Source organism: Trachurus japonicus, chromosome 20 (genome assembly GCF_045865225.1).
Source record: "Trachurus japonicus isolate A0001 chromosome 20, Traja_1.0".
In the NCBI taxonomy this organism is placed as follows: Eukaryota; Metazoa; Chordata; class Actinopteri; order Carangiformes; family Carangidae; genus Trachurus; species Trachurus japonicus.
The window spans coordinates 13382392-13396920 of NC_140926.1; the positions used below are offsets into that span (position 1 = coordinate 13382392).

At 44.7% G+C, this 14529-nt stretch overlaps 1 protein-coding gene across 1 annotated transcript in view; it reads right to left on the reverse strand.

The window, feature by feature from the left end:
- prex2 (phosphatidylinositol-3,4,5-trisphosphate-dependent Rac exchange factor 2) overlaps positions 1-14529 on the reverse strand; it is an 87921-nt gene that overhangs the window by 31111 nt on the left and 42281 nt on the right. The window contains exons 18-27 of the mRNA XM_085763607.1: positions 13599-13747; positions 13425-13510; positions 11180-11316; positions 9620-9737; positions 8771-8955; positions 6868-7029; positions 4093-4315; positions 3744-3951; positions 272-451; positions 43-137 (exon numbers count right to left, since the gene is read on the reverse strand). Coding sequence (XP_085619733.1) covers positions 43-137; positions 272-451; positions 3744-3951; positions 4093-4315; positions 6868-7029; positions 8771-8955; positions 9620-9737; positions 11180-11316; positions 13425-13510; positions 13599-13747 — 1543 coding nt within the window. The remainder of the gene's footprint in view (positions 1-42; positions 138-271; positions 452-3743; positions 3952-4092; positions 4316-6867; positions 7030-8770; positions 8956-9619; positions 9738-11179; positions 11317-13424; positions 13511-13598; positions 13748-14529) is intronic.

Consider the following 14529-nt stretch of genomic DNA (forward strand, 5'->3'; position numbering starts at 1 on the left):
CATAATTAACGGTAAATATATCTGTGCGTTGCATTCACATACCTGAGTCCATCTCGTCACTGTGAACATAGGAGCTACAGTGGCTGCTGCAGATGCTGGTGAAGGAGGCAATTGAGTTTCTGTTGCTGTTACAGTCACTGATGAAAAAAGGGAACAACAGGTTATGACACAACTTACTCCCACTGTGACCATTTAATAAAACAGAGTATTGAATCATCCCTGACAGTCTGCATCATACAGTATATGTAACCACCTTTAGCTCCAGTTCTACCTGTATGAGTCTCTGTTGCTGATGGTGTCATGTCCAGAGTCCTCCTGCTCGTCCCCTGCCACATTAAAACACACTTTCTTCCCGTTGCGCTCCCCCTTCTCCCCCTCGCTCTCTGCAGAAATGTAACTTTCCGGGGTCCTCGCCTCGGACGCTGGCGGGTGGGTGATGGACGACAGAATGCTGAAGAGGGGGAAAGAAAGAGGTAGAAAGAGAGACAGGAGGGATTACATAAAGCAGCGACAGCATTCATCCAACACCAACACTCAAGACAGCATGATAACGACAACATCTTTGATCTGACTAATGCTTCACAGGAAGGTATGTACGTATGTCTCCCCGGCACAGTAACATTGTGAATTGTAGGCTACATGCAGTATGTATGTACAGTCAGTGCCTTCATGTGCGTAGGCCGGTGTGTGGGCTCCAACAGCTGACCGAGGGGGCCAAACAAAACCCCAACCTGTTTGTGCTCGGCTTCCGCACCAACAGCTTCAGACGATCAGGGATCCGCGTCATGTTATTAGGTCAAAACGTGCAGCGGAGAGCAGCTGTGTCAACACGCTGCAACTCGGCTGCAAAGATCAGCTCCCCCTCTCGCTGGTTCCTGCTTGTGTCTGTGTTCTATCAGGCGGCTATCAGAGGAGCAGGAAGAGGCCGGCCAGGATATTTTCACAGTTGCAGCAACACATGGTGGCATTTAAAGCCATATTCCAATAAATGCTAGGCTCGGACTTTTTTTGATCTCTCCCCACGCACACACTCTGACACGCGATGTCTGTTTACATTTCAGGCTCATTTTAATTTGTGTCCGCTTACATTTTCCATTGTGTCATAACATTGGCCTTAAGGACGTTTCAAAGTGGAGGCAGAGGGGAGGGGCCCGCTGGAGGCCACTCATACTTTGCGTGAAATAAACAACCTGTCTCCCTCGTGTTGCCCAAATGCATCTCAGATTTTTATGCCTCATTATGATTTTAAACACCTCTCAATCCCCCACCCCCTCCAACCGTTCCTCTCTCTCCATCGGCCCCCTTTCCACCCATTCACAGGCCGACTGGGCCACAGAGATGCCCTCATTATGGTCCACTCCAGGAGCCGCTACAATGCCCCTGCAAAGGAGAGAGGCATTCCATCACTATGGAGAAGCTCTCCAGGCTCTGTGATTGGCTATGGGTTAATAAAGAAGTGAGCGCAGTTTGGGGCCTTTGGGGTGCAAACGAACGGAGAGAGCAAAAGAGGATAACAATGACCGGATCAGGGAAGGGGCTTTAACAAAGAGAGAGAGAAAGGGGAAAAAACAGGAGGCAAGAGAACGAGAGCAGGCCAAAGTACACCGGTTCTTATTCCAAGCAATCAGAAAGATCTCTTAATCTCTCACAGGAAGCTCTTTAACCCACTTCGACACATTAAACCATTAGACGTCAATCGCCTTCATTGCATCTGTAAGTGCATCTGCATTACAAAGCTTCGCATCAGGCAGCTTCACAGCAGGGCATTTGCATAATTCTTTAATCTATAGTGAGGTAAATAAAGTGGAGAACCCAACAGCTGAGAAACCACTGGCAGCCGCCGGGATGCTATTAATGATGCACGCTGAATAAGGAAAAGATATGAAAAAGTAGGAGGGAAGTGGGGAGGAAAGAGAGAGAAGGGGGGGAGGTGTGCGTTGTTGGGTATTTGATCCAGGAAGGGAGGAGGTCTTGATATAAAAGCACGTCACCGGGCACGTCCACACACAGCTGTGACCCCTCGTCTGTGGCCTCCGAGACAAAGGTTCACAGGTCGCTGCCTCAAAATGGATTCCTCTGGAATCAGCCAAGAAATTATGCAACATCATTCCACCTCCAGTTGTTTTCTTTTCCTAAATTACTTGAGGATATTTCTAATCTTCTATGAATGTACTGCACACTTCCTCCCTGAACTCCGGGTTGTGACCGAGTGGGTTGGGAGGTGATGGTGGAGGGGAAGGGGGGGGATGGTGGTGTTTAAAAAAAAAAAAAACATACAAAAGAGCTCTTATAAATATGGCTGCTGCAGTTCATTATTACATCATTATGAACTAGCACTGTCAAAGTCAGACACACCCAGCACGGAAAGAGAAAGAGACACAGAGAGAAAAGGATGTCTGTGACTCCGTGTGCAGACAGTGTGCAGAGGAAATAAGACGGAACAAAGAGGAACTAAGGGAGCACAGAGAGAGGAGGGTGGAGTGTGGGAACAATAAAAAAGTAGTAGTGACCCTCTGCCACCAGAGAACGGCTTAACACACAGAACTAATCGGATGGAGAAGAGCTCAGGAGGATTCAACACACCCATACCGGTCAGAGCAAAGCCATCCAGCCAGCCTGCAACTGCTGCTACTGTAGCTCCACGCTCACCAGCTCATTCTGGACCGTGCACCAGTGTACACACGTGCACGTCTGAGCAGCTAACGGACGGTAAAGGTCATCGTCCTCCTCCAACAGCCGTGTCTCGCGCCATTTGGATGCGCGTGGATGCAGCGACGCTAATTGGCAGTGACGGGAGCAAGACAAAAATTTGTCCAGACCGAGTCATTAAGCATCCTGCTGTGGACTCCACTCATTATTACCGCGGTCAGGTGACAGATCCGCTCCATCTTGAGACTTTTAATGTCATTCCCTGAATGCTGGCGCCACAGCTGAGGAGACTTCTAATGACTTAATCAATCAAATGATCATCTGAAGATTCATAACACACACACATTCATTCTAATCAGTCAGATGTCCATAGATTATTAACAGCTACTGGAGGGGTGAGGCTTTGTTTCTTGTGGTGTGTTTATGTTGTGTTCAGGTACGCCTCTGTCAACTCCACTTGAACATATCGGTGGTCTATTGTTAGTGAATGGCATTTCCAGAGGGCACCTGGCCTAGTGACACGCCCTCTACTTCATTGAGGCTGTATTTCCTGTTTGGGGATGGGGGAGGCAGGAATGGTGCAGTGTTTCCCATTTCCTTTCCGTTGCCTCGTGTGCCTCCAGACAATGAACCCACCGACCATGCTGAACAGAGAAGGGGCCAGGCAGGAAACACTGATCTAAGACACACACATACACACACAGGTGCGAGAATAATGACCAAAATGTATGCCCGCCAAGTGCCAGATGCAGCACACTGACCACGCAGGCTGCTAAAGTTACTGCTTGTTATATGAGGCAATCTGGTTCCACAGGACATTTCAAATCAAGTCAAACAGAATCAGTGGCAGGATATCGCTCGCCATCATAAACAGAAAGTGATCTGAAGTGTTTCTGAAAATATCAATTTCACTCTTTGTTTTGCTGTGGGGGGAAAGTGTTAGAAAAGATGAATCTCAAGCTCCAGTTAATGAAACACAACACCGTCTCACATGGGAATGATTTGCAGGGATTTTTGCAAATGAGAAACGAGTAAACAATTGCATCTCTACATGCATGCAACGTGTGTACCATTATTCACATGTAGCCACTCACTCATGAATATGGGCGCCGTGTGTCTCCATCTCCTTGACAACAGTGGTGAGTTTGTAGAGCAGTTTCTGGTAAGCGTCGAGGGTGAGCAGGTCGTCCTCTCTGAGCAGAAAGCGAAGGCCGTGTCCCTCGGTCCTGCCCAGGCTGTGACCCGACGGTGCAGCCATAGTGGTGATGGTGTGCTGGACATTAACCATGGGGTTCAGTTTACCTGAGGGGATGGAAGCACGCCAGGAAAGAAAAACAACACGGGTAAGAAAGTGTGGAATTTAAAACAGGTGCAGATGAATATGGAAAATTACTCCACGGAGCAAATGCTTGTTATGCAACCTCCCTCCTCTTCTGAACTCACCCTGCTCAGCACTGCTGCGTCCTCCCTTCTCCAGCGTGTTCTTCCTGTTGTCCAGCTGCACACCGAAGGCACTGCCCAGGGAGGTGGTGGTTTTGGGGTAGGAGACCTCCATCACGTTAATATGGCAGTTTGTGGGGCAGAAGTCGCTGCTGTGGAGGGGGGACACCTTGGCTTTGGCCTGCTTAAAGGTGGGCCATGCTCTGTTCTTCAGTACCCTGGCAAACTGATAGAGACAGAAATACGCCACCTGAGCATCAACAGCTTCAAGGCTAACTGGAGGCTACAGTGAGTCGCTATCGGAAAACGAGGTTGGACAGGTTGGAGCTGGCATGTTAACGTGCTAATGCCAAACGAAGAAAAGTGTCTGTGCAAATTCTCAGGTCAAAGGCATCTCTAGGCAATTGAATCAAGTCAAATGGACTTAGTTTTTGTCTTTGAAGACATTTCACCCCTTATCTAAGTAGCTTCATTAGTGTGACTAGCCAGCGTAGTCTACACAAACTGATTAAGCCACTTGCACAAGGGGCGAAACGTCTTCAAAGACAAAAACTACGTCCAGTTGACTTGATTCAATTGCCTAGAAACCTAGAAAAGACATGATAAGCATGAGTTCGCACTGATGTTGCTTTCCACCACTGGAGACAGATGTTGGCAAGTGAAGAAATGAAGTTTGATGCAAAGCTCAGAAATCTTCTCTAGGCTGGAAAATAAACAGCTGCTAATGTCATTAGAAAAAAGCTGCTTTAATGCTGTACTAGCAACACTTTGCACTACAATTGCAGTGGGTGGCCAACATAAGATATTACTGGTTAATAAACAATAGTGATCAATGATGGGGAACTGTGTATGAATATATTAGTACATAAAGAGGACAGAGTATCTGTCAACTCAGTCTACTGTTTTGTGTTACACATATGACAGCAGGCGGTGGAAGATATGCATAAATATTCATTACTGAATATATTTGACATCCCTCCGTTTTATGTGGCAGCTCAAATATTTAACCCAATGAAAGAGCGAAGACAGACATATAACATCATCATTGCTCACATATGTGACGAACTCCAGACCCTGACATAACCATTTATCACTGAAATGGATATGAATTGAATTAAACATGATGCATAGCAGCTCATATCATCATGTATTAAGAAAATATGATGGAAATATGTTTTATTCTACAATTTGTGATTTGATTTGTAACTTCACTAACCTTCAGAAAGTGTGGTCATGTTTGGAATTTGTTCCACAGGAACTGTGACTAATATCAAACACATTTTAGACTGAAATGGTGTTGTATCAAATGAAATAAAGATTCTTTCAGATAAGTTAACATCACATGCATCCTGTATACACTGTTTGGTGATTGAAAATATCCTCCAGGGTGGCTAAATGCTATAGGAAGGAACATAACGTAACTCCTTCCAACCCCGCTGTGAAGGTAAACTTCCTTAATGTGCTGCGAGATAGCATCTCCACGAAAAACACAATACACGGCAGGGAGCCTGAAGGAGCAGAGCTGATTCAGCACATTTTACACATTTCAGTCCTTTGCAACATTTGGTTGCACTTTCCTTGAACCCTCCATCACAGGGCCTGTATCCTGTCTTAATGTTACAGAGCAGATGCTGTAAACCATCGGATCAGTTTCTAGAAACTTAGGCAGCAACATAAGCATAAGAAAATGTATATGTTAACTGAGGGACTAAAACCAAACACATCCACTCGGTTATCTGGAATAGTTGCAGTATTGAGCTGATATGGTCCAGATGGACCGTGAGCTGACCCTCTCATAGAGGGTTTGTGGACCCTTATTTTCAGGCCCTGTTATCATCACTTTCTGCTCTGTCCTACTGTCCATCTTTCTTCTGTCCTTCATTCTTCCACCGTCTACATTTTTTGCTCCTTCTCTCATTCTTCCTCTTTCAACCCCCCCTATGTCCTTTCTCTCGAGGGGTCTGAGAAGGAATGCTCCAGTGCAGGAGGGGATGTTACACAACAAAATCCTGGCTGTGGCTTTGCATGGCTATTTATAAGTGACTGGTAATTAATCCAAGGCCCACGCTAATGTTGAGTCAGATCTTTTCCCCCCTCTCTCTCTCATGCACACTTGCACGCATTAGGATGTTTTGCCTATAGACACATGCTTGCAGATGTGAATGAAAAGTGATGAAAATACTCTGGTTGTAACCTAATTGCAAAATACGCACTAGATAATACTACATATGGCAGACATTCCGCACACTCAGTGATAAGTGTGCAAGTCAGTGACGGACCTCTTGGATAAATATTTCTTCTTCGCTTGCAGGTCAGTGAGCAGTGATTACATTTTGAAGACGCTGTTGTGCTTCGGGTTCAACTGGTTTGCAGTGTGTCATCTGGACTGATGCTCTCTGACATGTTGATGTCGTCACACGACCAAGGACATTGATGCTTTCAATGGGTTTTCTCCGCTTTCCCAGGTCATACAGCACATGAAGGTGATTCTCTTCAATCACAGCCAGTGTGCAGTGGAGGTCACCACATAGGTTCTGTTGCAGTGTATCCATGCTGGTTTGATTCAGCAGTGAAAATTATGTAAAAGTGGTTTTTCTACACCAGCTGCATCCTGTTTCTATTATTGTCAGTCTACAGAGAATTGCAGTAGACGGAGTCAATTTTAAGCTGTGTGAAAATATACTTATGCAGCTCATGGTGGAGAGAAATATCATCCGGAACAGAGAGACTGACGAAAGGCCTCGTCAACTGTCAGCAGAGCAGCTCGGGATGAGTTACCTTCCTGTAGTTGGTGATGCGCCGATTAATGTGCTCCACCCTGTCACCGCACATGGCACTGAAGCGCACCTGCAGCTCCTCCGGGATCACATCACAGCTAGAACTCAACCTGCCACACATCTGCACCAGCGTGTCATCATTACGCGCCAGTGCCTCCAGGATCTGGTCAGAGAAAGGGCAAAGACAGGGAAGTCTAACTCATATGCCAGTGTCAATCCAAAAATCCCTTCTGCAGCAAGTAAAAGAAGAACCAAGATTTTTTTTTTCCATTGGCAAATAAAAAAATACAATTTGGCTGGATGGTTTGATTTTGCTGCAGAATTTCATGAGAAGTTAAATTTGCATGTCCAAAATTTCCATGTGCTATTCATAAATCCATCCACTGAGATTCTGAGATAGACCAAGATTGTGATACATATGCTGTACATATGCATGTAGACTGACTCTCCAGATCAGAGATGAGATAGGAGCAGGGGGACAGACACAAATCCCTGAGCCATATTAATGAGTTACCCAGTGGAGGAGAGAGAAAAGCAGGGGAGGAAATGCAACAGCAGGAAGAGACTGAAGTACAAGAAAACCTGCATGCGCACCCCGACAGAGCTGGTGATATTAAAATTCAACATCACACAGATCTCTGTGGACAATATGGACGGCTGCGGCAGATGTTTATAATAATACCACAACTGCTTTCACTTTGACGAAATGGGAAACTACTTAGAGTCACAGCCGGATAGAAGTTTTATTTTTGTGCATGTCGCTGGACTTCATTTAGTATGGTGGTTTTTAAGACTTCAGAAAACAAGTACTGTAAATCCACATCCGCCTAAGACATGAAACAAACTTAGGACCACTGCTAATTCACAATAAAAGAGAGAAATGTTGTTCATCATGAAATTTGGCAGTAAGATGCTGCAAACCGCTTTTGATTTTTCCACCCCAGCATGCACACATCTATGTCTGAGCGAATACTCTCTCCTCTGTATGTCTTAAATCAATGATGATCGTTCTGTGAACACCACCGCCGGGATGTAAAAAGCATGCACTTAACACAGCTGGGAACTAATATGACGAAAATATAGCTGTCAGTTTTAACTAGCATCAACCCCCTCAATCTACACAGCAGGGGGGCTTAGTGGCTGTCTCTGTACTGAAGAACTCCAAGACAAAAATAAATGTGCAATTTGTGCATCCTTTTAAATTTGATGAAAAATAATATGACAGAGTTCTTTCGAATTAAAAAGTCAGAATTTGAAATGATTGCAAATCCTAGTGAGACTTTCACTTCCACCCAATCAGCTTACTGCTCCTGTGTATCCTGTTGCGAAACAAAAGCATTGTCTGGTTTGTTTATTATTTTTCAAGTAAGGCGCAGCTCTGAGGTGATGAACACAGACAGCAATATAAATCCCTTGAAAGGTAATAAAACTTTTGTTTTGTCTCTCTAAGTCTTTTAACCACAGGCATCTGGGAGTGCAACTGTTTGCATAATGTCATGGCCTAAACAACAAAGTTTGCTTCACAAATTCTGACCAAAGTAGCTGTCATTAGTTGAACAACACGTTCGATGAGATTTAAAACTAGGTTTTGACACAGGGCCTCCCTTGGTTAGACAGCACATCCAATTGAGGTGAAAGTGCAAATATTTTGTGCTTTTATTGTGAAAATTAGCAATTCGGTGAAATTACCACAGTGCCACATCACCAAGTAACAACAACAAAGTTCATCTGAAGCTTTGCTGGTTGGACCAAACAGATCAAAATGAATGAATTACAATTCATTTGAATTTTTCAAAAATAAATCGTCTAAATCCCACAGAATTCAACCAACATCCAATCATAGGTTTAACCACCAATTTAAAGTCCAGATGACAAAGATTTATCCCACATAACTTTTGGAATACCTTTGCAGTGAGACTGAAGAATCCCTTGGGTTCAACCATCTTTTCCATCACGTGGCACTTCATGCCAGCCGTGCTGTCGTATTCATACACCACTCCGTACTCCAGGTGGACGTTGTCTACCGTCAGACTCACGTGGTCCTTCTTCCCGTCAATGATGGCTATGGTGTTGAATTTGTCCATCACCTCTGAGATGGTAGAAACAAAGAAGAGCGAAAGAGACCGCGGTGAAACAGATTTCTGCTAACGTGCAGACACGGCTGCACAGAGGCACAAATCCTGAAAATGATGTGGTGATTATGTTCTGCGATAAACACAAATAATCCCCTTTCTCAAGTGCAAAATGTGTGGTAACTGTGTTGCAAGTGTTCTCGTCATCTTTGCACTCTGTGGCTGTGTAGGAGGTCTGAGACCACCGGATCTGCACTCCATTTCAAGGAAAGACCCTCTGCTCATGGCTTTCTTCCATCTCCCCACAAATGATGAGCAATTCCTAGAGCATTAAGTTAACCGGCCCTATGTTAACGCAATGACTTAATATGGCAATAAATCCGGCTCTGGAGCTGTTTGGTATGAAGGGAATAGCTTTCCTGTTTTACTTTCTTGTTGGGATCCATAAATTGCAGGGGGGAATTAACACTTGATGAGCCGGAGGAGGCGGCTGTTCTCAGACTAACACACTCCAGATGAGCCTGTTTGGAGCAGTGTCTGACTTGTTAACTGGAGCAGGCGGCGGGTTAGTGAACAAGCCTGTGTTATATCCACAGCCACCTTGAACCTCTTTTTTTTTTCTCCCCAGATGAGTAATTCCCATGTAGTCACTAGTGAATGTGTATGTGTGAGTGTGGTCACCTTCTACTTTGCACTCAAAGCCGTCACCGTTCTCCTCTGTGGTGGGTTTCTGGTTCGTTTTCTGGTTGTCCTCTTGGGCGCTTTCACTGTTGTTGTAAACCCATTTTATAGTATCTTGCTGCATTGGAAAAAAACATACAACAATTGCATATATTTAAAAGTGGATTGAAAATCCTTTGGCACCATGAAAGTTCAAAAACAGTTGATAATGTTTTCTTCCTCTATCAAATGTCTTTTTTGACACTGAACTTATATTGAACTGTGTGTTTTCACTCACATTTAATCAATTGCAACCATTACAGTACACACCCACACAACTGTCAACACAAATTGATTGTAGCGTAGCGTTTCTCATATCCAACGTGTTCTAGTTGCTAGAAGGCACCATTTCTATTACTAGAAAGATGGGAGAAAAGAAATAAAACTGAACACAACAAACTGTGGAGTGGGTGTGTGCGTGCATGTGTGCGTATATGTCAGTGTATGTGTGTGTCCGTGTCCATGTACTGTATCTGTCTGTCTGTTCTCGCCTCTCCACACCCAAACCCACAGTGGGTTTCCTGCCAAGGTTACATGCTGTGCCTGCCTACTGGGCTGTGGTCTCCTAGTATACAACCACACACACAGACACACACACACACACTGAACAAGACAGAGAAAGAGAGGGTGGTTCCTCAGTGTCCATAATTGATGTAAACCAGATCTCCAGTAGTGTTGGAACCTTGTAGTGCTTCATTAAGCCTCAAATCCCAATGGGACTCAATTAAAGTGACACACTACACTAACTCACACCACACACACACACCCTTGGGTTTCTATTCTCACACAGTTTTCCCACCTTCAACAGGTGGACTTCAAGCTTGTTCTCTCCTCAAACACTTGCCTCCTGTCAACTGCTGGGAAAAAATAAAGGGCGAGCAAGTTCCCCGGTCCCCCCCTCCGTCTTTCTCCTCCCTCCGTCCCTCCAGCACTTTCACCCACCCCGAGCGCCAGCCACCCCCAGATCCTTTCCCACCTCTCCCTGCAGCCTGCCAGTCTCCCACAGCAGGCCCCACCACTGTGAGCCAGGGGTCAGAGCTGGAGGAGCCAAAACTACTATTATTTCTGCGTAATGACCCAAGACAAGGAAAGATGGCGTCAGAGAGAAAGAGAGAGAGGAGAGAGAGAGATATGAAGGTAAACGGGAGCTAGGAGGTCTGTCTGCAATTTGGTTCTCACGGTCAACTAGTCCTTGCTTTTTTGTTCCTTTTGATTTTTTATGATCTCCCACACTTCTCCCCCTTCTAGTTTCATTGCATAACTCTCACATCAAGGAGTGTGTAATTCAAATTATCTTAACTTTCTACCAGTGAGGTCATGGGAAATGAAAGGCTGACCTCCAGTAAGTAATCTTTGCAAAGGCCAAAACCTTGATAACATATTAAATCAAATATAATTGGAGAAACCAATTCGTCAGGGAACTGTATTATTTTCATAAGTTTCTAATGGTGCTTGTAACAGTGCAGTAGAATTGGAGTTAAATTATCGGTTTCCCTTTCCTGTCTTCTCCTCCTGTCTCACCTGTGTGGGTCTGCGGTACTTCCTGCATGCGGTGACATGTGCGATGACACTTGCGTGGCTCTCCTTGCTCACGTTGATGCCGTTCACCTTGATGATGCACTGGCCCGGGTGGAGGCCAGCGGTGGCTGCTACCGTGCCTGGCGTGAGACGGAGACAAGTGAAAGAGAGCAGAGAGAGAGTCGTCAAGGGCAACAGCCACAGAGCACACTATCACGCAGGTGCACTGAAACAAACACCAGCACAACCCCACCAAAAAAAAAAAAAGATGCATCTTCCACATCCTGTACACAAAATTGGGTTGAACAACATTCCTTTTTTTTCTGTCTTTGTATTTACAACTTTGTTTCCTGTTTTGGCAGCTCAGGAGTGTGAGGGAGAGCTGGAGAGGAGGGAAGTTGTTTATCTGGGGTAGACGAGGGCCTCTCTGAGGGATGTGATTCCAACCATGAGAGAACCTCAAGGTTTACAGCTATCTGAGGGAAGTGAATGGCAGACTAAATATTCCTACCGATTGTTTTCATAGCTCCTTAAACTATGAATATCTCACTTTACTATATAGACCACTGCTCATGCATTGTAAAAAAGTGAATTCATTCTGCAGTAGTTTTTAAGTGTCTCTGGGAGAAGGTAAATCAACAGACAGGTCTGCTGTACCAGAACAGGGAAACAGGCTACAGAGCAACACAGCAGACACGATGGAGACTGTTCAGACTGCAGGGACACAACAAACTCTAACATTCACACTACTACTGTAGACCTGCAGCTCTGCTCTTCACTTTTTATTTCAGAAACTGACATATCAGTGTTCACTTTGAGTTTTAGTTTGTCTGTTTAAAAGCTATTTTTTTATGAAACATTTACAGATTTACACAAATTACATGTTTGTTTGTTTTTTTATTATTATTGCTAAATATGGAACAAGACCGAGTCGATAGCCCAGTGTTTTTCAACCTTGGGGTCGCCTGGAATTCAAATGGGGTTGCCTGAAATGCCTAGTAAAAAAAATACCACGCACAATCTTAAACAACTGTATTCTATACTTTCACATTCTTGACTATAAATCGAGTTCAAATAAAATGCAGCATATAAAATTATGTGAGTTGGCGCATCTTGATTGACGGCCGTCACGTGATCGGGGGTTCGCCAGAAATTTGTGATGTCAAAATGGGGTCATGGGCCAAAAAAGGTTGGGACCCACTGCGTATAGCCATTATAGAAGCTTTGTGTAGCTGTGCTTAAGCTAAATGCTACTTTAGCATTAGAACGACAATGAACCAAGAACTCAACAACAACCCACTGAATGGTTTTGAAGACATGTTACTTAAAACTACAAATGGCACCTGCATGGTGGCAGTAGAGAAAAAGTGAGGGGATCATTTAGGATTCAACCTCTGGGCACCATGTTTCAAAGTAAAAGACTGACCACCAACAGTGCCAATGGAGAAGAATAACAATGCAGTGGCCAGTCGCCTGAAGTTCTGTGTTACCTCCTCCTACTCTCAGTTCGTCTGGCTCTAATTGGCATTACCTGCTCCCGTTGACCCCAGACACCAGGGGACAGCAGCTGTTATGACAATCCAAGGGATTAGACACCTCCTACATCATCAGCTTTGTCTCGGCAGATCAGAGCATCGACTAGGACACACAGCAGGTTCCCAGGCAACCACACCATGAAGCTAACAAAATGTGCGTACACACACACACTTACACACATGGAGACGCATACCCAGCACATTTCTACCCTCCTATCCCACTAAGATTGCTTAAGGGAAAAAAACAAGTTTCGATTCCCCTGAGAACAGCCAGACAAGGCCGTGGATTATTTTCTGATTGTACCATATCTTGTGCCAGCCCTGATAGCAGCGCTACTAAACATGCGGTGGGAGGGAAAGAGGTACTCTGATGAATTTGGATCCAGAAAAAAAATGCAGACCACTTCTCCATCACACAGAGAAATTGAACTGTTGAGAAAAAATGCGAGTAGGTACATGGCAATAATTGTGATGTGGAAAATGACTGATAACCAGCTAATTCTCTGCACCATTCAAAAAACCAGCTGAGCCATATGAAGAGCATGAGGAGTGGGGAGGGGGGGGAAATTGGCCTCTCGTGGCCAAGTCACGCACACCCCCACAGACTGGCGTGGCAGCTGCTTGCCAGCTGTGCCACAATAACAGAGAGTTGATGTGAAGAGTATTGCTGATGAAGCCAGACAGCTCAAGTGGTGGAGGCGGTGCTCTCTTACCTCTCCCAACAGCATGGACCACAGATGGACCAAAGCCCCGGATCTGGAACCCGAGCCCATCAGCTGAGTCTGGGATCTTTACCGTCCTGGAAGAGGACGAAAGTCAATTCATCACGCTGATAAATGCAGACCATTAGACACATTTGACGGCATGGATACACAGGTCTGACTTACTCTCTTGGTTTAGTGCTGACCAGCACCCTGAGCGGTCCCTTGCTGTTGAAACATTGCCTGAGGAGAGCTTCTACTTCAGGGAAAGGCCTGAGGAACACCAGGTCTCCATTTATAGCAAACAACTTCTTTCCCACTTCCAGTCCAGCCATCTTAAAATAAAATACAACAGATATAGTAAAATTCTGAAAAAAAAAAAAAAAAAGTATTGCCAGGCATTCGTTTTAACATAAAACAGAATGTTTGATGTATACTTTTTTTTTATTATTATTATTCCTAAAGGATTTCAACACATGACACAAAAGAGCATATATAGTCCCATTCATTGGAGACAATATAGGAGAACTTTCATCTACAGCTGGATCCTGTTGTGGATTTCAGATTGAATATTTAAAAGCTAATGCATACAATGCCACTCTCTATGCAATCCAGACCTTCCAGTGCTACTTCAGGGCTGGAGGGAATTATGGGTCATGCGCTCCAAATGATCACATTTTGCCTTCAAACTCCTCTGTCCCATTTTCATCTAGCAGATCAAAGCTAAACACCAAAAGAGACCTCAAAAACATGGCAGCCTTTAATGCGCTCTACTCCTGCACGAAAAACGCCCCCAATGTTAGCATCAGTGTCCATCACTGTGAAGCAGGTTTAGCTTCGGAGCAAAGAGTGGGGAGGTTGATATTTTTTCATGTCTGATGATAGAACCACATTTTAACTACAGAGGCTTCTGCTGACGGGAGTTCATCTGCTGTAAGGGAATCGAAGCTTTGTAGAATAATTTGCGGGAAACAAACTCAAACGCAGCAGAATGATGCTGAATTACAAAGCGGATGCACTGAACCACCGTGACGCCAAAAACCACCCGCGGAGCCTGAGCCCCACCATGTTACAGCAGAGATTACACAGACTTACTCATAACTGTACAATATGTAAA